Genomic DNA, 25143 nt, shown 5'->3' with positions numbered 1-25143 from the left:
GCGTTCCTGATAGTGTGGTCAAACAGGGCTGAAGGTGGGGATAGCGACGGCTTGATATTGGGGGGAGGCAGTGGGATGCAAGTAGGGCAGGGGAAGGCAGCAGCCCAACAAAATGAGGATCCACATCAAAAGCCAACAGGGATATCCGTATCCCCCCTTCCTTCCTGTTACCCTATAACCACAACACACCTAATCTTCATTCAATTATGCATGAACCTTAGTAAAAGGTGTTTTTGACCATTCCCATGTGGGCCCTTTTTCTAAATCTGTACCATTTGAATTTAAATATAAGTTAAAATTAGAAAACAAACTGATAAAAAATCAGAAATTTTTTTATCTTATAATTGTACACTTTGTAAAAATAAATAACCGTAGAGTTTACAGGGTTGGTGTATGAGATAATTTATTTAAAAATATTAAATGAAATTTAATCTCTCTATTTTATTTTTGATAATTTAATTTAATTTTTATATTTTAAAATTTAAATCTAATTGATAACACGATTAAAATCATTCTATTAAATTCACTTGTATAATGTTTTAAAATAAAAAAATAAAAATTCATTTGATTATCATATAACGTTATAATCAATTTGAATTTAAACAGAAGAGTTTTAATACTATTAACAAATAAATTTGTATTTTAAATATGAAAAATAAAGAAATCAAATTATTAAAATAAAAGTAAAAGGAGTGAATACCATATATAAAAAAAATACAAGTACTTGACATATATTTTAACCTTTTAAAAATTAATCCATATATTTAATATTTAGTTAATATTAAAATCAGTTATCACGTATCAAAAATAAAATTGAGTTGACAGTCAAAGAGCAGTAACAAGCGTTGCTTGGCGTTTAAGGAATATTCTAGACAATGAAATCTAGGCAGTGGCACGGGCCAGGCCTCAATTATTTAGGTCATGTCTCTTTCAATCATACTTTGGAGAATCGACAGTCAAATAAATATGAGTAAAATTGTTGCTCCTTTACATATAAATATATTTGAGTATTCTCCTTTTTGTACTTAAAGCGAATTTTCCTATAATTTATCACCAGCCCAACTTTTTTTTTCTAACATACATTTAATTTGTAGGATTTCTTTACAAAAGAGATTTCATTTAAAAAAACAAAAAATAAACATTACAGATATTGAAATTCAAAATTTAGACAACTACAAATGAATTTATTTATTTATTATATACAAGAGATGTTTTGCTTAAAAAAGAGAGAAAAAAAATTATAGCTATTGCAATTTAAGTTTTGCTAATGAAGGGTCTCCTCTCTGCTTTTCCATTGTTTTAATGTTTTGGTTGAATGAGGTTAAAGAGCAACTAGCTTTAGTCTTTTGGGTTTGGTTTTTTTTTTTTTTTTTTATGTGTTGGTTCATAAAGAGGGTTGCTTTATTTATATCATGAATCATTGAATTGTGTTTATCCTTTCTAAATTTGGGTTTTAGTCCCTGATTTGTTCCATGAAAGTACCCTACTTTATATTTATATATATTAAAATAAATTACTTGTGATTAAAATTTAGAACAGGTATCAGATTTAGTGGACTTGGTATTCATAGAATACAAAATAACATCAAATGACGTGGATCAGGGTTTTCCGTAAAGGCTCTCTCATTCATGCCACATTTATTTTTTACTTTGATTGATGAGTCACATACAGTATCAAAGAGGAGAAAAATAAAGATTAGAAAAGGAGGCAACTAAATGGAATCATGCATGCACAATTTTCATTATAAATTTGATATTTTTAGAGGAAAAAATTTGAAAAAAAAAAAAGAAAAAGAAAAGGCAAATGAAAAAGAGAGAAAAAAGAAGAACAAAGGGAGAGTTTCAATAAAGATAGGGGTTTGAAGCTGATGATGGAATATAACAAGTCCTTCGAGGTTTTCATTTTGACCATCTTTTCTTTTTCTTTTTCTCTCTCTTTTCTGCGCCTGCTTTGCTTATTCACTATTCCTTTCTTTTTTTTTCTCTCTCTTTTATCTCCCAAACCACCACCTTTTTTTTTATCGTTTATTGTGATATTTAACATGTTTTTTTTCTCATATTTATTATGAATTACGAATATAATAATTAAACACTAAATCCCCATAACTATTTTTCTTTTTTTTCCCCTCAATTCATTCTCTCTCCAAAACCAATATTAAAAAAAAATGAATGAATGAATGAAGTGAAGGGAGGAATTGGGAAAAAAAAAAAAAAGGAACTGTCGTCCATTCTCTTGAAGAAGGGAAAAGGAAGAAGAGAGCAAACTGTAAAGCGAAGTGGTGGGAAGGGACTCGCCTTGGGAATCTCCATGCATCCTTTCCATCATATGTTTAATTTATTTTCCCCTTCTTTCTTTTGCCGTGCTTTTTGTGTGCTCTGCTCTGCTGTGCGTGTGTTTTTATTAGCTTAACCATACATTTCCTTCTACTTTATTTCCTTTCAAGTTCAATTACAAAATTATTAATATTATTAGGAGAAATTATTAATAATGTAATTATCCCTGAAATTATATAGACTTCTCAAGTAAAGTTCATACAAATGAAGAATAAATGAATCGTTCAAACATACTTTTATATTTTGATCCACTTGTGATTAATAGTCAATATATAAAAGATTTTTTTGGTACAAAAAATAGCTATAATTTATACATTTATTGTCCGGTTATGAAATTAAACATACTTACAGTTGAATGCCAATATAATTGACCTGTTAATTAAGATAATGCATGCGAGAGTAACCATATTATATAAATATAAAATCTAAAAAAGGAGTTTTAAAATTCCCTACTACTTTAGAGGTTTAGGAAAGGGGCCGAGATATAAGACTAGCATCTTGGCATACCAGTTTCAAAAAGAGTGAACCCTCTCAAGTATGATTCAAGCAAACAAAAAGCTAACGCTCTTCTGTTGCTTAATGTTTTTTTAGCATCTCTTCATGTGTACATATAGTAACATATTTTGATGATGTGGTATCATCAAGTTTACTCATGACACATGCTTAAAGAAAAAGGTTTATTCATGGCACATAGAATTATATTTCACTATAATAAAAAAATTACAAAGGTCACTTACCAAATATAATTGCATTAACCAATGCCACCTGCGCTTTTTTTAACCTTACTTTGCATGCAATTTTATGTAATTAATTAACCATATCACATGTAGATCATTTGTAATTAGAAAAGAGAAAAAAGGAAATGTAGAACTTTATGCTGTCGGCTACGTCAAGCCCACTTAATTTGGGTCCTTAGTTCTAAACAGTTTCATAAAGTGGGGGGAAGCCCTCGCTTTGAACCCATTTATTTCCATGCACTTTTCCAAGTGTAGTACATACAGATAACGGCGGACTCATTTTTGTGCAATTGAAAGGAAGAAAAATTATATACCGACAAATTTATAACAAGTTGTTTTAAGGATATACGCATTTTTGGTTAAAATGGTATAATTAAAATGATTTAGTTTAAATCTTATAATTTATGTGTTCTTTAGATTTTATTTAAAAATTAAAAAAATAAAAAAGTACTCATGAAATAATATTTGTTATTTTTTAAAAGTAACGTATTTTAACCGATTGAGTCTTAGTTTAATTGGTGTTGGTATTGTTGTTAGTGTAAGAGGTCGTGGATTCGAATACGCTAAAACGTATTATTCTTTCACTTAAGGATTAGGAAGGGGTATAATAAAAACTTATAAAAAGCAGATATAATAAAAGACCTACTATTAAATTTGATCTGATTTGGAGAATTAAAACTTAGCTTTCCCTTATATAATTATTTGTGGAGGCTTAAGTGTTAAAATTAGAGGCCAATTGACACCTTTCAAAAACCTGCACCCCCCATTCTCTTGTTTGGATCTTTCACCAGCAGCTTTCTTATCAAATCATGCGCCTTCCCCATCTCTACCTTTACTTGAACAAATCCTGGGAAATATTACGGGTTGTTGTAGGATGTTTGTCAAAGTTTTCCCCTCACTATCACCTCAGAAAGGACTCCCGATGCTCACCCAAGGCAAATCCAGCAATTTTTAGTAGTGACTAAAATTTAATTATAATTTTTTTATAGATCAAGTTTATTATGTATTAATTTATAATTTATATTTTTAAAAGATTAAATATAAATCTTTTCATATTTAGGAGAGAAAGTGAAATTTTACTATATATTAATTTATATATTTTTTATTTATAAGAAGATTGGATTAAAATTTTTTTATTATGACATCAAAGTGCAATTTCTATATATATTAATTTATAATTTATCTATTTATAGAAAGACTAAATTAGAAAAAAAATCATTTTTGAGACCAAGGTCCCTTCCTGTCTCTTTAAATTCGCCTCTGCACCAATTTACACCACTTCCATGGCCTAATCCTGGTATCACCTCCGGAGCCAAATACTCTCGCGTGAAGATATTCCAATGCTACAAGCACTTCAGCTGCATAGGATCTGCAACACCAGTGGTTCTTATACCATTACAAACACAAAATTACGATTACATGAACCAATTGGGTTATGTCTGGAGTTCCGAAAATTCAAGGAAATTTTTCAACAGATATAGGTTTAGCAATATGAAGACTTACTTAGCTGATGGGACATTAAATCTCATATCAGACTGGCGTTGCAGAAGAGTGAGCAAGTCGCCACCAGGACAGTACTCCCTAACCAAACATGAGCAGTGGAAGAAATCAAACTCTGCATATAACGTTGGAAGGAAAGGATGATCAAGCATTCCCAGAATGTTCAGCTGTATGCAACTTTTCTTTAACTCTTAGTTAATCCCTATCTATTACTTTCATGGCATAAAGGCAGTGATGATGGTGGGAACCCGTGGCGGTGTTGTTAATCTTACAAACATATACATTTCCTATACCCCCACCGCCTACTCGACGCAAGAGCTTCAAGTGTTGGATTCGAAGTTGACCATGTTGGGATAAAAGTCGGTTAATGGTTGCCCAAGCAGGATTGTTTCCTTTGTGGGGTTTGTGAATGGTGGATCAGAACGAAGATGAGGATTGATTAGGAGTAGAATCAGATTTTGGCGTGGCCATTGTTTAGATAAGTGAGTTTCATTTGTGTTCTTAGCTGCTGATTCTGAATCTATACACACTTGCACCCCGGATCCCAGCCCTAATAAAAATGAGCTTTTTCTTTTTCCTGTTGAAATATATATATATATATACATTTAATGTGTAACTCAAGTCAATTAGTGGTTTAATTTATCTTTGGGAGAATTTAGGACGAAGCCTTTCACTGAATTACTTTGAATGCGGGTATTTTCAAGCTTATTAAAATTTTAAACTTATTACAACCCAATTAATTATTTATCTTATTATTATAATAATTAAAATAGTAATTATTAAATTTAAAAATTCATTTAATAAAAAACTTCCTAAATATCTGGTAATTGATTCAAAGCTTCTAGATTAATGAAATAAGAGTTAAATTTGTAATTCTGGATATCATGAAGTGGATGAAAATGAACTCTTGTACTTGATTTTGATCAGGCACCTTAGTTCTTGTTATTGACTCATTTGGAATAGCCATATAATAATGTATGTAACCAAAGATTTAATTGTAGGGTTTAAATTTGATATGATTATGATTTAAACAGTAAATTGCATAATTAAATCATTATGGAATGACATTCTATCCTTAAAAATCAAGTTGATAAAATCAATCAAAATTTAATTGCATTAATTCATTTAACGCACATTACCGACAACACTCTCTTAGGACATTTTACGACATGTCAAATAAAATAATTAAACTATTTATAGATGGCAAATGACTAGGATAAGCAAGGGAAAGCAGAGAAGCAGAGTGGAAACGCGGGTTTCAAGTCCTGGGAGGAGATGGGTTGCTTGGATGATCGGTGCTGGTGGGCTTATTCATACCCAGAGTGTTCTTTACTGCATCAGCTGCTCCTTGTGCAATGTTCTTCATTTGCTCTCCCGTCTGCACCAGAATGATTAATATCCCGGAAAAAAGAGGAAAAACATGTCATGAGTGATTGATTATTTTAACTAAGGATCCGAAGTTTTTAAAAAAGAAAAAAGGAGGGATGGATGCCTGCTGAAGTAAGTTGGTGGCTTGGGAAGTATATGAAGAGGTCTGATCAGAAGCTTGAGAGCCCTGGTTCAACATCTCATCCCTCGCTAACTGTTGAAGGACATGCCATTCATTAATTTTCATACATGAAAACCACCCTTTAATGTTTAATTAACATCTTTAAGAAGAAGAAGAAGAAGAAGAAGAAGAAGAATTAATAACCTGAGCTTGACTGGTTGTTTCAGCATTGTTTGCAAAAGTCTGAGATGTATTTTGTCCCGACATTTTTTTTTCTTAAGGAAAAGGAAATTTTAGTTTGAAATATGAATAAAGTGAAATGAATTTATAGGAGGTTGTTATGGGTAAACCTCAATCTAAGCATTCACCAGCACTTGGCAATGGCATGTTATGGCTTGAATTTTAATTGGTGGGTCAAGACTCAAGCCTCGGCCTACCGTTAACCACGTTTTGGCAGAAATTTATGTTTCATATATAAAAGTTACTGATTATTTGACAAAAAAGAAAAGTTGACCGTAATTTTCGAAAATGAAGTGTCAATGCCTTTCTGGTTCAGACCAGACATTATAATTCAGATTTAAATAATTTATAATCATTTCCTAAATAATCGAGTCTAAAATGAAACCTTTTTTAAAATTTCATTAATTAATAAATTATTTATTTAAAATGCTCTGAACTACATGTCTTAATTTTTTCCCCAGAAGATTCTTTATATAGTACCATACTTTCATTCTCTAAAGAAGCAAAAGCCTAAAAAGACATTATACTTTCATTCTTTATGTAAAGTGTGCACCAAAAAGAATTTAACACTAATTGAAGCAAATCCAAGCTCTCAAAGCTCTTAAGATGTCACTTTTCTTATGCAGATGAAATCATGCTAAAGAACAATACATGCTTATAAATAGTACCCAAAAAAAAGGGTTTAGAGAAAGTTTTACTTTTACATTCCTGCAAATATGATGAAAATTGCAAATTCTGGAGAGATACTAAAATTGAAAAGGCCAATGGGATTTTCGGTATTTGTTCGAGAAAGGAACAACTTCCATCAAAGAATCCCGGTTATAGCAACAGTACCTGCAAGTTGGCATCAAATCTTCCTCTCCTACGAGTACGTGTGCTTCCTGGTGTAAAACATGAATGAGCAAAATTTAAACTCCGAATTTGTTTGTGGGATGTCTCCCGTTTGCTTTTCCTTAAATCAGTATGCAGTGTATTTTCCGGTGAGAAACAAGGTTATGGTCTGTGAAACTCATTGCTTTTCTTCTTCTTTCAATGGTTATCAGATCACTTTATGAGCTTTCAACAGAATGAACACCAACCAATCGTTACTACTCAGTCACTCATATCATCAATCCCTTCAAAATCACTAACCCCATCAGATGCTTCATCAAGTGCTTCCCCATCTTCGTTCTCTTGATCATCAGTTTCCATTGCATCTTCCGGTTCCTCTTCATCACTTTCATCCGTGTCCTCAAATATTACTGGAATTGCAGCATCCTCAACAAACTCATCCTCAACAACCTGTCATCAAAATCGCAAACAACAAGAACATAAGTCCTAAAAAATTAACGCATAATTCCGATCACCACAAACCTTAACATAACACATACCCCTGCATAAAGGAAGTCTAAGCAACTTGATATTTGAAGAGCTGATTCAAAAGTTGAGACTCTAGATTCAATAAGCTGCATAAAAACAAGCATTCACATTATGAATATTAGTAATATGATTGAAGTAGGCCAATAAAAGATGTAAATATATATGTTTTTAAAAAGAACAATCCATAATTATAACCCCATCTGACCTGATACAAAGAGTTCAGAGCAAGAAGAGAGGATTCCTGGGACATAATTCCACTAGCGTGATGAAGAAGTAAACTTTTTATCCAAGGAAGCGCACATGCCAATACTGCACCCCTGTGTTGATTTAGAAATATTATGTATAAAATTTCAGCAGAAGTTATAAATGAAAATCAAGAGAACTATGCTATCTAACAATAAGCAGTGGGCCAGAAAAGGGAAAAAAAAAAACTGAAAAGAAAAGCAATGAGCCACCAGAGAGTGAATAGACTTTGTTAACATCACTGTTTTGTCCAGGATCAGTAGTAAGTGAATCGACTTTACATACAATTACAACAGTAAGGAAAAAGGAAGAGTACAAATGTCTTCAAAGTAATTCATGGTTGGTCAAACATATAAAACATTACCTTGATTGAGTTATAGATACAAGAGATTGTAAAAGCTTGAGAACATCAGATGGATTTAATTGGGAGACTGAATTTGCAATAACCTGTGAAAGAACAAAGTTTTCATATTAGCGTTGCTGTTATACATAAACTTCCGTCAACAAAAGACTAGTGAGTATGAGCTGACCTTCTCATCTTGAGTGTATAAGCAATCTAACAGAAGTGCATGATCGTCAGCACGGAGTGCCTGCTTAAGCAGAACAATAACTGAATCCGCGATGGGAGGCTTGCCATGAGTAGAGGGTTCTTTTCTTTCTTGGTTTTCATTGGTTTCATTTTTTCCATTTTCTATTAAATTTAAACTTGCAAGTTTCTCAGCCATGGTAGGCTCACTCGGATCATCATTGACGAGAACTCCATCAACATTCTCTCCATGACCTATTCCAAAATCACAAGTAAAATAAATCTCAAGATAAAGAAAAAAGTGCTTGTTTTAACAACTATTATAGAGATCTGATATGCATTAAATCATGTATCATATTTACACCGATAATGCGGAATACTGTGTTCTTGGTATCGCCTCATTTGACATACACAATATGCTTCCTCAGAAGACATGTTGCTCTATCAATAGGATTAAGATACAATATGAATAGCAAAATCAAAACCATGTAGTACATGATACAAAGAGATAAGAAAGAATAGCAAACATCATATTTTAATATTTCATTCTTCCTAGCCAAGGGTTTTATTATAAACATTGATACATCAAGCATACGACATACATGCACAAAATTGAAATGCTAAGTTCTATAGAAATTATTGTTTGAAGGGAAGAAACATTTTGGAGTCATTAAGTCCTATGAGAGAACAGGGGAAGGGGAGGCAGCGCATGAGGTTTGTATGATTTGATTCTTATCCAAAAACCATTAGGACAAAGAAACAGATACTTTGGAGAAAAAAGTAATAAAAAAAGAAAAAGCCATTCAATTTAAGAAAACAGATTCTTATCCAGAAATATGTGTCAACCCTCACCAGTATCATTCGTGCTTCTTGTCGTAGCAAGGTCTGGATCAGGAGCAGCTCTTTTTTTATTTGGTTTTCCATTTGGATCAACTGCCATTCAAAATAATTGCATATAAAGTTTGACTATTCAAAATAAAAGATTGGGATTTTTTCTTTAAGAAATAAGCAAAGTTGCAGAACCATGGATTATTATAAAAGGCATTTTAGAAAACAAATTTCCCACCTTTTAACAAAGATGTCCCATTTTCTTGAATAGTTTCAGTCTGATCCACAACATTTATAACAATATTCTCCCCTGCTTTGCTAACATTCACAAGACTAAACTGTGGAGAATCTAATGGACCATAAGCAATAAGGGCAACAACCTGTTGGTCCATGCCTGTAGCATGTAATCTAGCAGAGATAACAGGAATACGACTTTTCCTTGAGCCTGCACTCTTCTGCTGGTCTCCCTCTGCTTTATCAAGTTTGACAGTAATCTTCGTTGGTTCAACATCATCCTGGGAAACGGTGTCCAAATTCCAAACATAAGCAATACCAGACTCCGAAAGTGCCAAGATCACAGAACCATCTTCGTCACTACCACTATTCTTACATTCAAAAGCTAACGGAGGGCGAGGCATTGAAATAACAGAGCCACCACTCAGAGTTTTGGAACTCAAATCACAACTCCAGACTTGAAGATTTGTCTCCCCAAACCCTGATGTAACAATTGTCTTGGCATCATTGGATATACTTATATATTGCACAGGATCCTGTGATAACAAATAAATGAAAACCATCAATGCCTCAAGGATACAAGGAAAATCACTAAAGATGTCAGACAAGTAACTCACCAAATCATCAGGAGACTTTAGAAGCTCTTTCCCGTTTTCCAGGCTGGAGACACGAAGCTTACCATTGGCCAAAGCCAAATACTTCCCATCTGAAAAGCATATTGAAAAAATAATTAACAAGGAACAGAAAGTGAGTTAATAGAGCAGTAGACATTTCATAACTTACTGACCTTGTGAAAATGTCAAAGAAGTGATGGACCTTTTGGAAGCTTTGAACTCCCTTATCAAATCTCCATTTTCTGAGTTTATTTCAGATGCCTTTCCATTGCTTCCAATGACATACAGACTATGACCTTTATTTCTGAATGAAAGACCTGCAATTCCACTGGACAAATAATGGCTCAATATCAGCTAAACTATCCACTAGAAAAAGATAACCATGAAGAAATTTCACATGCTTAGTGTGTTCACTCAAAATCATGTAAAAGAATAAAGAAGAAAAGGGACCAAATTTCACCATAAACAAAGATAGACACAAGGTGCAATCAGATGGAAATGATGAAACTCCAAGCACTTTGGCAACAATAATTCTTAACAAATTTATCATCATACCTAGGATAATAACCAGTAGATGACCACTTCTTGTCACCAGCTAAGACATCAATAATCCAGATGTCCCCTTCATTTAATCCAATAGCAAGTAAGCAAGTTCCACGCCCCTTTTTAATTATCGATACAGAAAGAATAGAAGAATGATTAAAAAACTGAAAAGGCATGGAACATTAGAAAGCTCTCAAGAGAATCTGGGGCTACCTTCTTTGGGATAAAACTGCAAGCCATACAGGAATAACTATTAGGAAGGTTGCCATCTGACTGCTTCCACTCCGCCAATAAACTCCCAGTACTTGTGCTCCAAATCTGCAAAAGTTCAATGAATTTTTGCCAATATAAGAGGAAAATAATACTTATGTAATGCTTTCTATCAGGTGGCACTGGAAAAGATTTACACCCCCAGAGAGAGACTGAAACAATGCAGAATCTTCAGTATGAAACCAAAATGGCAAAGAAAACATTTAAGCAATAAGAATTGTAATCCCAAGTAAATTACATAGAACAACAATGATCAAGTTACAAGCAACCATGTTCACAATTTCCATTAACTACCCTACGGTGATGTTGCTATCAATTAAAAAAAAGCAACCAGCATCTTATCACACTTCATTTGACCTTTATTAACTGAGGCCATAACCCCTTGAGATAGCTTCTACATGAGAGAACTCAAATGGCTATTGTTGATAAGAAACAACCACTATTCCTCAGCAAATATCATAATCTAGATTAACCACTCATGATTCAGTGAATTGAAACAACAACCTTCATTTCACAGGTTTGAACATTTGCTTAATATCTCTTGCAACTAATCAAGACAAATGTATATATTCGCAGAGTAACATTTCAACGAGGGAAACTACTTTTCACCACGCAACACTTTTGAACAGATTATAAAAGTAGTGCTTGATTCCTTGTGCATGTTTATTTGTCTCAGTACCTACCACTAATCACAACTGATCTTCACAACAACATTTCCAATATAGGATTAGCCCTTAAACCAACCACCTTATCATAAGCATTGAACAAACATAGGTAGCGGTACTTCTTTATACAAACTACAAATTTATACTCTTGCTTTTTGCATGAGGAAGGGAAAAAAAAAGGAAATAAAATATCAATAAAAGAACTCCAAAAAAGAAAAAGAAAAAAACAAACACTATGAGATATCGACAACCTACATAAGAAAAAGTTGATAGGGGGAAACAAGAGAATTACTTTAACAGTTCCATCCGGAGACAAAATGGCGAGATAATCACCTTCTTGAGTGAAACATGTAAGGAGGGGTTTCACTTTCTGCTTTCCCATTTACAGAACCAAACCCAAACTCCTTTATTCTTTCTTTGAGATTAAAACAAGAAGGAACTCTAAATTTCTGCAGTATTCGGTGCAGGCTGCAGCAGACGTGATGAGGAAGAAGTAAAACAACAACAAAAAAAAAGCTACGGGAGAACGAGGGTTTTTGCGTTTTGGACTTCGGGTTTAGGGTACACACACTACACTATGGGCCGGTTGTACCCGATCCAACTCTATTCTTAAAAAGGGTTTTATATTTAAATTAGGATAAATTACACAATTAGTCACTAAATTATGAGTAAGATTTCATTTTGGTCACTTGACTAAAAAAAGTTACAACTTAATTACTGAACTATTTAAAAGTTTTCATTTATATCATTGGGCTATTAAAATTAATATTATATGTCTTTCTTTGTTCGCACTATCTACACCAATTGAAAACTATTTTTCCCCTTCTTTTTTATAATTCATTTTTTAATAAAATAATTTTGGACATCATTAATTTGTGAACCAAAAATCAAATAATTTTTTTCTCTGATCTTCGACATTGATCGTCAAATTGACTTGAATCTAAAATATGTTCTTCTACTCGTCAATTGGTATTGATCAAACATACTGATCGCCAAATCCTCGCTTGGAGTGTACTAGCAAAACTTTAAAAGAAAATCTTAATAGCCAAATGACTTAAATAAAAAGTTTTAAATAGTTTAATGATTAAATTGTAATTTTTTAATTAAATGATGAAAATCAAAACTTAACTATAATTTACTAACTAATAATAATAAATTTATGTACGTACTACATATGGGCCCGTCTTACCCGACTCTTATTAAATAGGGTTTTATTTAAATTTAAAATAATAAATATTAAGAATTTAAGTTGAGATGATAAGAGGTTTTTTGCAACGTTAAGGAAAACCGCTAATTTAATCAAAGTTGAATTCGAAAACGTAATACCAAAAATGCCCACCAAACATTATCTTTGGGTTGGGACTTTTAAGTACTTTCAGCTGTCTCTCTCCAACAAGAAGGTGGCTACCTGTTGTTGCTTCTTAAAAGACCTCTCTCTCTCTCTCTCTCTCACACTATTTTCCTTTAATTAATTTATTTTCCATCGAAACGCTCCCTTCAAATAAAATTCCAATCTCCTGTTTCCAGAAATCTCTGGTACGTTCGAACCTTAAGCAATCGTCTAATTTCATCTTAATTTTAACGATTAACCCTATGGATTCCTTTAGATTTCATCCAAACTGCATCTGGGTTTATGATTAATTTACTTCTGTCTCTTTTTTTTTTGTTAACCTAAGGGAATAATTCTGATCTTGATTAATCTTTTTGGTTTGATTTCTTTCTTTTCGGATAAAATTTAATTTATTTGTCTTATATGATCATAACTGAATCTGGATTTGTTTTAATGTGCTTGAATTTTTGTTTTTGACTTGTTATTTTCATGCTTAATTTATAATAAATGTCATACGAAATTTGGAAATGGTTGAAGCGATGCAATTGATGCATATTTTCATATTTGTAATTTATTCACACATGAATTTCAATCTCATAAATTGAATATTATTATCCTAGGGATTCAAAGAGTGCCGTATAGAGGTGTTGAAAAAAGGCAGATTTTTAAGATAATTGTTACTGGTAATTTTTTAAAGTTTCAGAAAAAAAATGCCAAAGGATAGAAGGGTTGGTTCCTTTTTTTTTGAACGCTCTAGGGTCTCTCCTTACCCATGTAGTTCCAGGGGCAGGGATGCCAAACAATGCCAACATGAGGATCCTTTGGAACTAGAATTTGGACTTGAGGATGTTAAAGAGTGGGAGGATGCAAGGTGTCCTATTTGCATGGAACACCCACATAATGCGGTACTTTTGCGGTGTTCTTCCTTTGAAAAGGGTTGTCGCCCTTTTATGTGCAATACAAGCTACCGCCATTCAAATTGTCTTGATCAGTTTTGTAAGTCATCGGTGTCGTCTCCTTCCACTGCTATGTTGCAGGAAATTCCTTTGGGAAACTTGACCTCTACTTCTGATGGTTGGAGGAATCCACCGCCTTTTTTTGATCAGCAAACCGAGGCTGGTAGTGATAAGCAGCCAAAGCTTCTTTGCCCTCTTTGTCGAGGAGAGATTTATGGCTGGAGCGTGGTAGAAGCTGCACGTCAGTTTATGAACTCCAAACCCAGGAGTTGTTCTTCAGAGACATGCGATTTCACTGGGACTTACGGTGAACTCAGGAAGCATGCTAGGTCTGCTCATCCTTTGGTCCGGCCAACTGAAGTTGATCCAGAACGACAGCGTGATTGGTCTAGGTTGGAGCGTGAAAGGGATTATGAGGACATGCTGAGTTCAATCCAACCAGTTGCTAGGGAAGAAAGTAATGGAGAAAGCATTTCAGATCTTGAGGATTTTCGTTCGTGGTTGACAATAAATCTTGCATACTTGACACTTGCACTTGAGTTCATTAGTGATTCAAGAAACAACGAACATGATAGATTTAGGAGGAGACCAGGGAATAGGAGGTTCAGGTATGATCGAGAGTCTGATCATGGTACAAGGGAGAATAATAGTTCCACACCAGATAGAGCACTCTTTGGCCACCGCAACAATCCTACACCAGAAGAGAGAGTTCCAGGTAGACATCGTGGCTCACAGGGAATTCTCCATTGGAGGAATCGCAATTCGCCATCTGACAGAATTCCCCAAGGCAGGCGTCAGAGTTCGCAAGCTGACCGAACTCATCGTGGTCAAGGTGGATTGCGATGGCGAACACCTAGATGGTCCACGTTCAATGATGGGCAGTGATTGGAGCACATTGTCTAATGGTTCTTCCAGTCTCAGGTACAAAGGATTTTATGCTCCAGTTCAATGTTAACTGTTGTTTCTTAGCTTTCTCGTATGTCCTTGTTCATTTTCATGCCTTTTTTTCTTTTTGCAGGTGGAAATAAAAGCAGGAGGTCAGTGTCAGTGTTTAGGTCTATTAAATGTTAGACTTGGAAGTAGGAAGATAAGCCATTGTTATCCCTTTTCTTTTTTCTTTTTAATCACAGAAACAATGTTTAATGTTTGAAACATCAATTTCGCTTTTGAAATATCATGTGCTTTTGCAAAAACTTTATCCTCCATTGTGATTTATAAGTTATGATTTTTTGCAGTGTGGGGATTGTTTATAATGTTGTTGGAAGCAATTTTGAGAAATGAATTTATTTTCTTCATTTTCTAGTGCTTTTGATGGATGATTTTGTGTAAAACATTTCTTTTACTTAAGAAATTATTTTGAGTGAAACAAACATGGAAAAACTTAACAAAATTTAGCATTAACATAAATTTATTTTATTTTATCAAAATTCAATATTTGTTCCAGAAATGGATGTTATGAAACCATTTTATTGGTTTTATTTCTTTTTTCAAAAAAGATTTCTGATAGTATGTTTATCTGTATCAAATCTGTGATGACTCTTAATTGCTTTAGTTATCCTTTTACCTGTGATGTTGTATGGAATGGCATTTACTTGTAAAATGCAGCTGAAGCGTTAAGTATCATAGGTGCTGCAAGTTAGTTATTCTTTTTAAAGATTTTAGGGTGATGAATATTAATAAACCAACATTTCTTTCATTTGAATTTTTAGCACTTGGTTTACTTGAATAGAAAGATTTAAAAAACTTTTGCAACTAGATTCACTTTTGTATTAGTATTTTTTTAAGTTCATTTTGATATTTGAACTTGACATCTATATTCTTTTGGCTATTGAATTTGGATTCCATCAAAATTTAATATGTGATCGATGTTATTGGAACATGATTGGATGGGTCAATTGAACTGATTGAATTTTCTAATCAATCTATATTTTGTTTGAATAAAGGGTTGAATCGATTGAATTAGAAATTACTCAAAATCGATAAAATTGAAAATTTAGGTAAAAATCAATGGTTGAACGAGTTGAATTGGTTTAATGTATTAAAAGAATTGTGAATTGTTAATTATTTATTTAATTATTATTGATCTAATGGTTGAACCGATTAAATAAATTTAATCAAAAACTAGTGATCTAATTTGTTTAACCATAATCTAATTATTAAAATATTGTGATATTATGTTATTAAAATTTTAATTTTAATTTTAATTGATGATAGTCATAAATGTTGTTTTAATAAATTTTATATTTTTAAGTTCAGGAATTAAAATAAATATAACTGAATAAAAGAATTAAAATAAAACTTATATTACTCTAAAAGTAAAGTATTCTATTATAATAGACTTGACTATACACATTGGGGAAAACAATGAGCAAGGATGTAGGCATTAATATTTCATTTCAATTAACGATAACATCATCTTGAGCGTGGAGTCGATCCATCTAATTTACCTTATGCTAATTTACGTTTCTATCCTTGTATAGAACTCCATAAGCAATATCACTATGCAAATTCAAAAGCCCGACAAAATTTATTGAGATTTTCCTCGGCGTAGTGCGACTCTTTACCAACGTCTTTTTTCATCTTTTTTTATCTTAAACTCCTACTTTTCTCTCTCGTTTTGCACTCTTAAGGAAGACCTTTATCATTGGCGTTAGCCGTTTCTTCAGTCTAAGTTTAGCAACCAACAAGAGCTCTTTCACTCTTGTATTGCCTTTGTTAATCGTGTGGTCCGTAATCTTTCTTGGTTCCCTTAAATTCCAACTCTTTCTTTTGAGAAGGTCCCTTTAATTTTTCTTCGATATTTTCCATTCGGTCTCTCACACGCCAACGCTTTGTTGTTCCAACCAACCACTGCCTATTCTTCTGTACACTACCCACTTCGCAGTCTCTCCACTTAGGTCACCAGTTCCCTCCATTCTTCAATAGCAGAGCTTAAATGGCTATGTTTTGATTTATCAAGTCTTTAGTTTTTGGTTGTTGTGTGGCCAACTCTATGGCTGTTGAACAACTAGCTAGCCAGCAGCTTGCTTACCGGCTCTAGTTTTGTTCCCATGCTCGATTTCGTCCAATTTTTTCTGTTAGGAAAGGACAAGCCATCAAAATAATTAGTTTTTTTTTACTAAGGTTTGGGTCATTGTGTCATGCAGTGTTTATCATAACGCTTAGGTCTCGTGGTGACTTGTTTTTTTCTAAATCTTGAGTGACTTATGGTTTATCAAGTCTACTCGTGAGTTCAATTTTGTTTAGGTTTCGTTGCATCTATTATTTTAAGTCAAAGATGTTTTCACCGTCAGAGGAGCAATGAACTATATAGGAACTCATCACATTATGATTGATGGTTAAGATTGTGTTGTTGAGAAAATTGCTTGTTTCAAGTCTTTTTTATTTTCAATTTAGGTAAGGAGGCTTGTTTCAAGCGATGAAAGTTCTTTTTTTCGTCATAAAAATTTAATTTACTTGCCTTTCGAGGCTTTGTCTGGTATGAGACCGAGGTGTTCGATCACTTTCTTTGGTATTTATAATAGGGTTTGTGACTCTGTTAACCTTTGCCTGTATGAAAATTTTGTTCGTGCTTTACTTATACTCTTTTTTTGTGAAATAAAATGAACTTTCAAATAATAAAAAAAGACAACTTATTAAGTGTTTCTCATTCTTTGCTTTTGACAAATATCACTTCAGGAACATAAATACAATACTAATTATAACATGAAAAATTATTTGGTACATTATATTATAGAGTATAGTAAAATATTAAAAATACATATATAAAGTTTTTAAAGCTATTTATGAAATAAAAAAAATACGCATGCAGTTATAACATAATCAAAATCATATAATATAAAAATAATTGTGAATCTTTTTGTTCCAAAGCCACCTTATCACATCATAATTTTTTTCTTAGCAAACAAGCACTAAGAAAACAAGAAAAGAAACAAAGCAGAACCATTACGATGTGTTTGATTGCGAAAAAAAGTTGAATGATAGGATGAAAAATAAAAGATCTTGCTTGATAGAGAAAAGAAAATAAGAAAGATGATGAATAAGGGAGTGAAAAATAGGATTATAATTGGCAAAACCAAAAGCAAGAGCAAAGAAAAAAAAGAGAGAAATTTAATGATAATGCATAAAAACAAAAAAAAAATGAGAGAGTTGAATTTTAATTTGAAATTTACAATTTTTTGTTCTCACATTGCTCAACTTTACGAAATAATAAATTTAACTTTTACATATTTCGTACTAAGCACATTAATGAAAATATATATATATATATATATATTCTAGTTTTGCTCCTTTTACTTTCTTTTTTCTTTTCAATTTTGTACCAATGAAACTCTTATATTTGAAAGGAAAATAAAAAACACGTACAATGACCAGAGCCTGAGGGTACCGCCGTTGAACACAGAGAGATATCAGTGATGACATTTTCACACGAGCTGGAAAGAAATGGTGAAATGGTTTAAGGTTAGGGGTTTGTTAAATGTAAGACACTGTCTGAACACGACAAGTATTTTTCTTTGACTTGAAAAACATTATAGTTTGATGAAATTTATTTTACACAAACAAACAGTAAAAAGTTTGACAAGATTTTTTATTTTATTTTTAATATTTCCACCGAAACAAGCACGACCTTGATGTCCAATATCACGTACATGAAATAGGGAGAAGGAAATGTTCATTTTCTTTTGTTTTTAATTTTTTTATTTATTGAAGTGTATGGTGAGGTTTAGGGTGCCACCAAATTTCCCATATTACTGTCACATGGATTATATAATCAGTGAATCCCCATTGAAACGCAAAGCTAAGAATTAAAGCTCAGCTTGTCTGATCTTCATTAAGAGCTGCATCAATGGCCTTCCATAACAATGAAGGAAAAAAGGCAAAAAAGAAACATTATTGGTAAATTTGGTAAAGCCCAAAGATAAAGAAGGCGACCATCAGTTGTCTTGTCTTACAATTTTGAGGGATTCACATGAAAGGAGAGGTCGATGTTTGATGCTTGCTGGCTAGTTGTTGTTCTGTTTCTTCTTTTCCTTTCCAAGTATAGGACTTGTTCTGTGAGATATAAGTGAAAGTCCCATAGTTTTGCTACAACAAACTGCGCTTAAGTTTTGACATGTATATATCATAATCGAGAGTTGAAGTTTCTGGATATGGAAATAGAAAATGGATGCCACTAATTTCACATTTCACATTATAACCCATACCAAATTGCTGTGAACGCATTCAAAACTTTATTTTCAGCACAGCAAAAAAAAAGAAACAAGAGACAAAAAAGGGATATAAAGAGGGCTATTTCAACAATACCATATACCCCAGCAACCAATTTTGTTAAACTACCTTATTTATACATATATAGTTTTATCTCTCTTTCTCCAACATTATTGTTTCCCTCTTCTGTTCTTCTTCCATTAGCTTCTACTATAAACCGGTGCCGTGCTACAGTTAACGAGATCCCTCAAGCCCCAGCCTTGCTGTTAGCCAATTGCAGACCTCATCCATCTCTTTAGGGACTGTGTAATGCCCAATCCTGAACACCCAAATCAACCAATACTTCAGATCATGCATGGTTTGTCAATTAGCAATGAGCTGTAATTACTGTTATTGCAGAAACATATTGCAGTTACCCTTCATAGGTTTTAAAAGTGAGGTTTCGGAATCCTGCTATACTCAATGATTGGGCACATTTTTCTCCATTCTTGTAAGGGACAACATCATCACCTTCAATAGATATTATAGGAGGATCAGATCATGTTAAACATAGAACGGAGAAAGTTAATGCTTGTCCGCAAAGCCTTTGAACTGTGAGATGAAGTAGGTTGCAATATTTGCTTAAACGAGACATAAGACACTTACAGGTTCCATGGCTAAGCAAAATTGGCAAGGATGCAGCACGCCTTGCGGCTTCACTGGATACTTCTATTTTGTTCCTTAAGCCCCTGCCAAGCAAATAGCTAATCTCATGCTTGCATGTCAAAGAAGTAGAAAACATGACATGAAATAGTTTACAAGTGACTTCTTGAGAAAAGTAATCCTGAAAGATGCCATACCTTGAACCTGGAAGCCATCCACTTAGTCCAACAACTGCCCTTAGGCTGATGGGGTATGGGTTGCCATTTCCATACCTTCCAAGAGCACAAGCGGTTGCAGAGTAGAGGGCCATTGCAGCACCCATACTAAAGCCTCCGATACCGACCTTAACTGTCATAACAAAGTTGACATGATGGTAAGAATTTAAAACATCAATTTATATTTCGGCTTAATATTCTATACAGTTAACGAAATGAAACATTAGACGATGGCACAAAGACCAAAAGACTACAATCTGGGGAGGAGGATAAATAGTGCATAAGATAGCATATTCCATCAGTAGTAAATGTTTATTTCTAACTCAAGTCTAAACTTTATTCAAAAATTAAGAACTGAAAAAGGGGTAAAAATTAAACCGCCACTTCATTTGCAGGTATTGATTTGAAGTTCAATTTAAAGCATCTTGTTTAGTTTATTGTTGAAAGAAATTTGTGTTAGAATCTTGTAGGATACATCTTTTTGTTGATAACAAAAATAAAGCCTTCGAAATACCATCAGATGGCTCTGTTGACAAGAAGTTTGCAATATGTGCCGCTGAAGCATCTAAACCTTCCCAATCATCCGGACCATCTTCTGAAAGCTCACCAGCATCAAACCCTGATGCAAGCAATTAAAAAAAATTATTATATCAGTGGCAAGCATTACAAAATAGTGCTTATTTCAAAACCAGATTAAAAGAACCAAAAATAAACTTTACAAAATAGTGCTTATTTCAAAACCAGATTAAAAGAACCAAAAATAAACTTACATGCAGTGCAAGGAAATCCCCCAAGAATGGCCACAGGACGAGTAGGAGCGGTGGGGCAAATCCATTTTATCTGAAACAATAGAATCAAGAGAAATATATAAGAATTATTTCTCTTGAACTATTCATGTCTGACATAGATACGGTTACAGGTACAGAAATGACTCTGCGAGAACTTTCTAGATATATGCTTCAAATCCACAACATTCATAACTGAATCAAAGTAACAGAGAAGCAATATGTGTATCAGAAAGTATCATTTTTAATTTATGAAAGCATCCTTACATTTGGTAGAGGAAGGCTTTCCAAAATCTGGGACCAGCTGCAATGCAACAGGAAGAAAGATTAGGATAAAAATGCTAGTTTTCTAATTGACTTTCTGTGCTCTATTCTCAGCTACACATGAAAATGCAACAGGAGATAAAGCTTCTCTATTTTTTTTTTTTTTTGAAAAAGAAAATAAGGAAATAAAAACTTTCTCAAATACTGGGATGAGATCATAATATGAGGGCAGTAAGCATCCCAAAGGCAAAATAGCTGCAAATTTGCCACTCTTGTCCATGCAAGGTGATAAAGAGTAAAAAGTTAGTGATAAAAACCTGTTTTACCTTGAATCTGGAATTTGTGCTTTATTGCTGTGGGATTAAGTAAAAAGGAGTTCTAGAAACACAAATAATAATAAACAAACATGACCATCCTTTGCCAAAAAGATAAATAACGTTTTGTTAATTTGGCATGAGAAAATCAAGTTAAATTTGTGGTCCAGCATCTATGAACATGGAATATACTCATTTTCACATCTAGAGGCTTTCCCAAATTGAGCTTAACACTCAGATGAGACAAATAAAGAAGAATAATATAACGAATATTATTATTTCACAGCTGCACTGCTTTCTCCAATCTCCATCCAACTTATTCCATTTAATAGTACAATGAAAAGAAAGCATAACAACTCTACAGTGAAAAGCATAGCATGATATGGCCCCTTATAAATAAATCATGCTCAAACAACTTTTCTTCTTTAATGATTCAGAAAGTCCAATCTTCTGATACAGGATTTTTGCTTAAATTCAAAAGGATGGCACAAAACTGTATGTCTGTATATGGTTCTCATGTTTGGGATGGGATGGTCTCGATTCAATGAATGAATTTTATAGAAAAAGTGATTGACACCCTGGTTGTCCCATATGGATATGAACTTGATACTAAAGGACACATATCATGCTTCTTCAGCAGATTGTTTGTAGTAAACTAAGTGACAAATGCAGGAGTTTTGTAAATCCAAAGATGGGTTTATTTGATAATCAAAAAGGCAATACAGCAACTGAATAATGAGAGGATAAAAGAGAAGCAATAATACCTAGAACCATTGTCACCAAGGCCATGAAGCCAGACTATAGTTGCCTGGTGTTTTCCTTTTGGTCGAACAACATGCGTCCTTCCAAAGTCAAATGTCTTTCTAGCAGTTCCACTACCTAAAAAAATCGCACCCATAAAAGGTTAAGTTCAAAGAAGATAAAACATTAATTTGAGAACTTATAAATGAATCCAATAATTAAAAGGCATCATCAATCCCTATATATATCTGACAGAAACTAATGCAATGAGAAAAAGGAGTAAACACAAAGAAAGCAGCAAACCGGAGCCGACGGTCTGATATGAATAACTCATGTTTTTGTTTTCCTAGTACTTGTGAGAATGCAGTAAAGAGCAGGCCAAAGTATGAGGTGACACAATGAAGAAAACCCAGAAGGGGTATTGCCTATTTATAAGCAGGAGGGGCAATGTGAAAATGGAATAAAACAGGTGAATATTGAGTGCAGCTGGCTACAAACTCAGCCTAAAAATTGCCTAGAAAACTCAAAAAGGAGCGAAGGGAAGGGCATCCTTGAAAAGGAAGGCAAGGACAAAAGCAAATGATCTTTTCAATAGTAGAGAGAATCCAAGCAGAAAAGAGCGCCAGCACTCCATCATCCAACCCCTTAATAGAGATTTGCAATATAGAGAGAATCTATGCTTGTGGGCAGTGGCCATACAATAAAGCAAAATCCCCTGCAACAACTCAACAGAATATTACTGAAAACAATAAAAAGAATAATCAAAATTTGAAAAAAAAATAAAAAGATAAATTTTTTCTTTCAATCATTTGTTTATGAATTCTTTGATGATTTGATTGATACCCATTAAGAATAAAAACTTAGAAAGATTTCAACTTCCATACATCCGTTCAAATTCATGGTATAATGGGAAATATACTGAAAGGTTCCATGACTCATGACTAGATACATACACATCTATACATGCGTACAGAAATATGTATAAACTAATTACATTCTCTTTTTTGGAGGGGGATTTTTCGTATATATTTTGTAAAGTTTGCTTTTTTGTTCTCTCTTTCTCTCTCTCTCTCTCTCTCTATATATATATATATATATATATATATTAGTATTGTAAAGTCTACCAACCTCAATTTGTTTGTGGAAGAGACAGCAAGAAAAGAAAAGCATGTGATCCTCTATCTTCCTTTTCTGCTTGCCACCATGATTTTTGGTTTGCTCAGTTCCCACCATAAAAGTTTTGTTTTCCTTCATATTTATGCAAAGGTTAACATGAATATATTGACTTTAAAAAAAAAAGGATTTGTTATTTATTTGCTACGCTGGAAGCAACATAGCTGCTGAAAAGCCTATTTACTATTACTAATACCATTGAAAATTGCAGAGTTGCAGACCCACTATTTAACTGGTCTCATATTCATTCATATCAATGTTGTCTCTGAACCCGTGTTGTTCCATCACTTTTGTACCTAACAAAATGCAACCTCCAAAGAAATTTAGGTTTGGTGGATTTCATCCAATCCAACTAATGTCACGACACACATGCAAACTCTATATTTAACTGGTTTGACTAAAGGGGAACATATTGCTGACATGGCAAGCGACAATTGGTTTATGGTGCTGAATGCTCACATCTCATTACCTTATAGGTCAACTTTTCAGTAATTTTTTCCCCATGTTGTCTAAAAAAATATGAGGCCCAACTTTTTCATTGTCAACTCCTTTACCCCTACTTGCTACCAAACACTCATTTGGAGCAAGCATCAATATCAAGTATATATACATATTACACGCACTCACATTGGAATGATGCTTAATCTTTTGAGTTTAGTTCATTCATTCTTTAGGTTATTATGAGTGATAAACAACATATGCTGTTGGCACTACCTCTGTGTGTTGCCTAATTTATTACTAATATAAAAAGTCCGCTTACCTGATGTTTATAGGTATCGGATAAAGCTAGCTTGTTTATTATTTGATTTGAAATCTGGGAAAACCAATGGTTTTAACATCACACACACACATACATATATATGTGTGTGTGTGAGAGAGAGAGAACAAAGAAAGGGGCTTTATTTGGAGTAACTTGTTTGTATAAAGCTATTTAAACAACATACTATTCTTTTTTTTCTTTTTCCCTTTTTTTGTCATTTCAAGCCAGTAATATTCATATAAATGGGAGAAAACAGTTGTACATAAATATACATATTATATGTTTGTAACCATATTCATAGTTTTTGCATTTTAGATGCAAGGAAAAACAGAAATGAGAAAACTTAAAGTAGTACTATTGCAAAGCTGGATAAAACTTGGGGGAAGAAATTTCATATATATATACAAGGGCAAAAGGTAGGAATCTTTTATCGGGGACAGGATAAAAACAAAAATAAAAAGATCATGCTAAAAGGACTAAACTAAATTATTAATTGCTAAAAGTGGCTAAAAACAAAAATTCTCTATTTTATCGAAGAGGGCCCAAAGCCCTTGTCTGCCAGCTTTCGGTTCGCCCCGTATATCCAACACTCACCCAAATCTAGGTCGAAAAGCTGGTTCTCATGTAAGCATGGACTGAGCTAGCTCCACAACAGTTAGGAAAGATATAGAATTTATAGAAGGTTTAGGGTTCTTTTTGTCCTTAATAATTTAATTAGTGAATATAGGTTAAAAGATTAGTGATTGAAGGGTACCAACATTTTTCCAAAAATCAAAGTTGGGAGCAGTCAGGGGCAGACAAATGGAAAAGCTGCACATTTGGTACCTCTAAAAGAATAATTTTGCAATTAAGTCACTTTAGCCTCTTTGTTAAATGAAATTATATTTTTGGCCCTATTATAGATTAATAACTCAATTTAATCTCTTTTAACACAACAGTTTTTAACTTTGCCTCCAAAAATTTTGTGAATTTATCTCGACCCCCACACGATATTCCTCGCATGTGAACTAAGATATAGAATTAGTTCCTAAAATTAAATAGGAGATTGACATATCATGTGTATGGGTTCTTTTTTATCTTTCTTAAAGAAAGATTGTGTTCATATTTTATCTTTATATCTTATACATATTCGAAAATTAAATATATCATTTTTGTAATTGAGTTATACCTACAT

The 25143-nt window shown here is 33.2% G+C and overlaps 4 protein-coding genes across 11 annotated transcripts; 1 reads left to right on the top strand and 3 right to left on the bottom strand.

Moving 5' to 3' along the window:
- Positions 1-5710: 5710 nt before the first annotated feature.
- Positions 5711-6570, bottom strand: LOC105767582 (late embryogenesis abundant protein 1). Its single transcript, XM_012587149.2, has 3 exons — positions 6264-6570; positions 6063-6152; positions 5711-5948 (listed from the first exon to the last, which is right to left on the bottom strand). The coding sequence occupies exons 1-3, from the start codon at positions 6324-6326 to the stop codon at positions 5829-5831; spliced, it is 273 nt and encodes a 90-aa protein (XP_012442603.1). The 5' UTR covers positions 6327-6570; the 3' UTR covers positions 5711-5828.
- Positions 6571-6872: 302 nt separating this feature from the next.
- Positions 6873-12097, bottom strand: LOC105770130 (uncharacterized). 2 transcript variants are annotated; one of them, XM_052631710.1, is made up of 12 exons: positions 11874-12097; positions 10860-10964; positions 10659-10765; positions 10277-10431; positions 10107-10195; positions 9494-10025; positions 9280-9360; positions 8432-8682; positions 8266-8348; positions 7864-7975; positions 7670-7744; positions 6873-7580 (listed from the first exon to the last, which is right to left on the bottom strand). In XM_052631710.1, the coding sequence occupies exons 1-12, from the start codon at positions 11961-11963 to the stop codon at positions 7392-7394; spliced, it is 1869 nt and encodes a 622-aa protein (XP_052487670.1). In that variant the 5' UTR covers positions 11964-12097; the 3' UTR covers positions 6873-7391. The 2 variants fall into 2 exon arrangements, with proteins under 2 accessions (XP_052487670.1, XP_052487671.1); XM_052631711.1 differs by having other exon boundaries at positions 11915-12076.
- An 884-nt stretch (positions 12098-12981) lies between these two features.
- Positions 12982-15162, top strand: LOC105769827 (uncharacterized). 5 transcript variants are annotated; one of them, XM_012590723.2, is made up of 4 exons: positions 12989-13117; positions 13696-13816; positions 13949-14788; positions 14886-15162. In XM_012590723.2, exons 2-3 carry the CDS (start codon positions 13796-13798, stop codon positions 14750-14752), a joined length of 825 nt encoding a protein of 274 aa, XP_012446177.1. In that variant the 5' UTR covers positions 12989-13117; positions 13696-13795; the 3' UTR covers positions 14753-14788; positions 14886-15162. The 5 variants fall into 5 exon arrangements, with proteins under 5 accessions (XP_012446170.1, XP_012446177.1, XP_012446175.1 ...); XM_012590716.2 differs by having other exon boundaries at positions 12982-13117; positions 13532-14788; XM_012590721.2 differs by having other exon boundaries at positions 13696-14788.
- Positions 15163-19024: 3862 nt separating this feature from the next.
- Positions 19025-23183, bottom strand: LOC105771105 (uncharacterized). Of its 3 annotated transcripts, XM_052630793.1 has the most exons (10): positions 23165-23183; positions 22340-22751; positions 22060-22174; positions 20985-21021; positions 20703-20772; positions 20447-20551; positions 19915-20065; positions 19721-19803; positions 19492-19585; positions 19025-19394 (listed from the first exon to the last, which is right to left on the bottom strand). In XM_052630793.1, exons 2-10 carry the CDS (start codon positions 22368-22370, stop codon positions 19310-19312), a joined length of 771 nt encoding a protein of 256 aa, XP_052486753.1. In that variant the 5' UTR covers positions 22371-22751; positions 23165-23183; the 3' UTR covers positions 19025-19309. The 3 variants fall into 3 exon arrangements, with proteins under 3 accessions (XP_052486753.1, XP_012447959.1, XP_012447960.1); XM_012592505.2 differs by lacking the exon at positions 23165-23183 and having other exon boundaries at positions 22340-23031; XM_012592506.2 differs by lacking the exons at positions 22060-22174; positions 22340-22751; positions 23165-23183 and adding an exon at positions 21179-21295.
- Positions 23184-25143: the final 1960 nt, after the last annotated feature.

The sequence above is a fragment of the Gossypium raimondii genome, chromosome 5, assembly GCF_025698545.1.
Source record: "Gossypium raimondii isolate GPD5lz chromosome 5, ASM2569854v1, whole genome shotgun sequence".
In the NCBI taxonomy this organism is placed as follows: domain Eukaryota; kingdom Viridiplantae; phylum Streptophyta; class Magnoliopsida; order Malvales; family Malvaceae; genus Gossypium; species Gossypium raimondii.
Note: the sequence above shows the minus strand (reverse complement) of the source record. Positions and strands in the feature narration are given on the sequence as shown.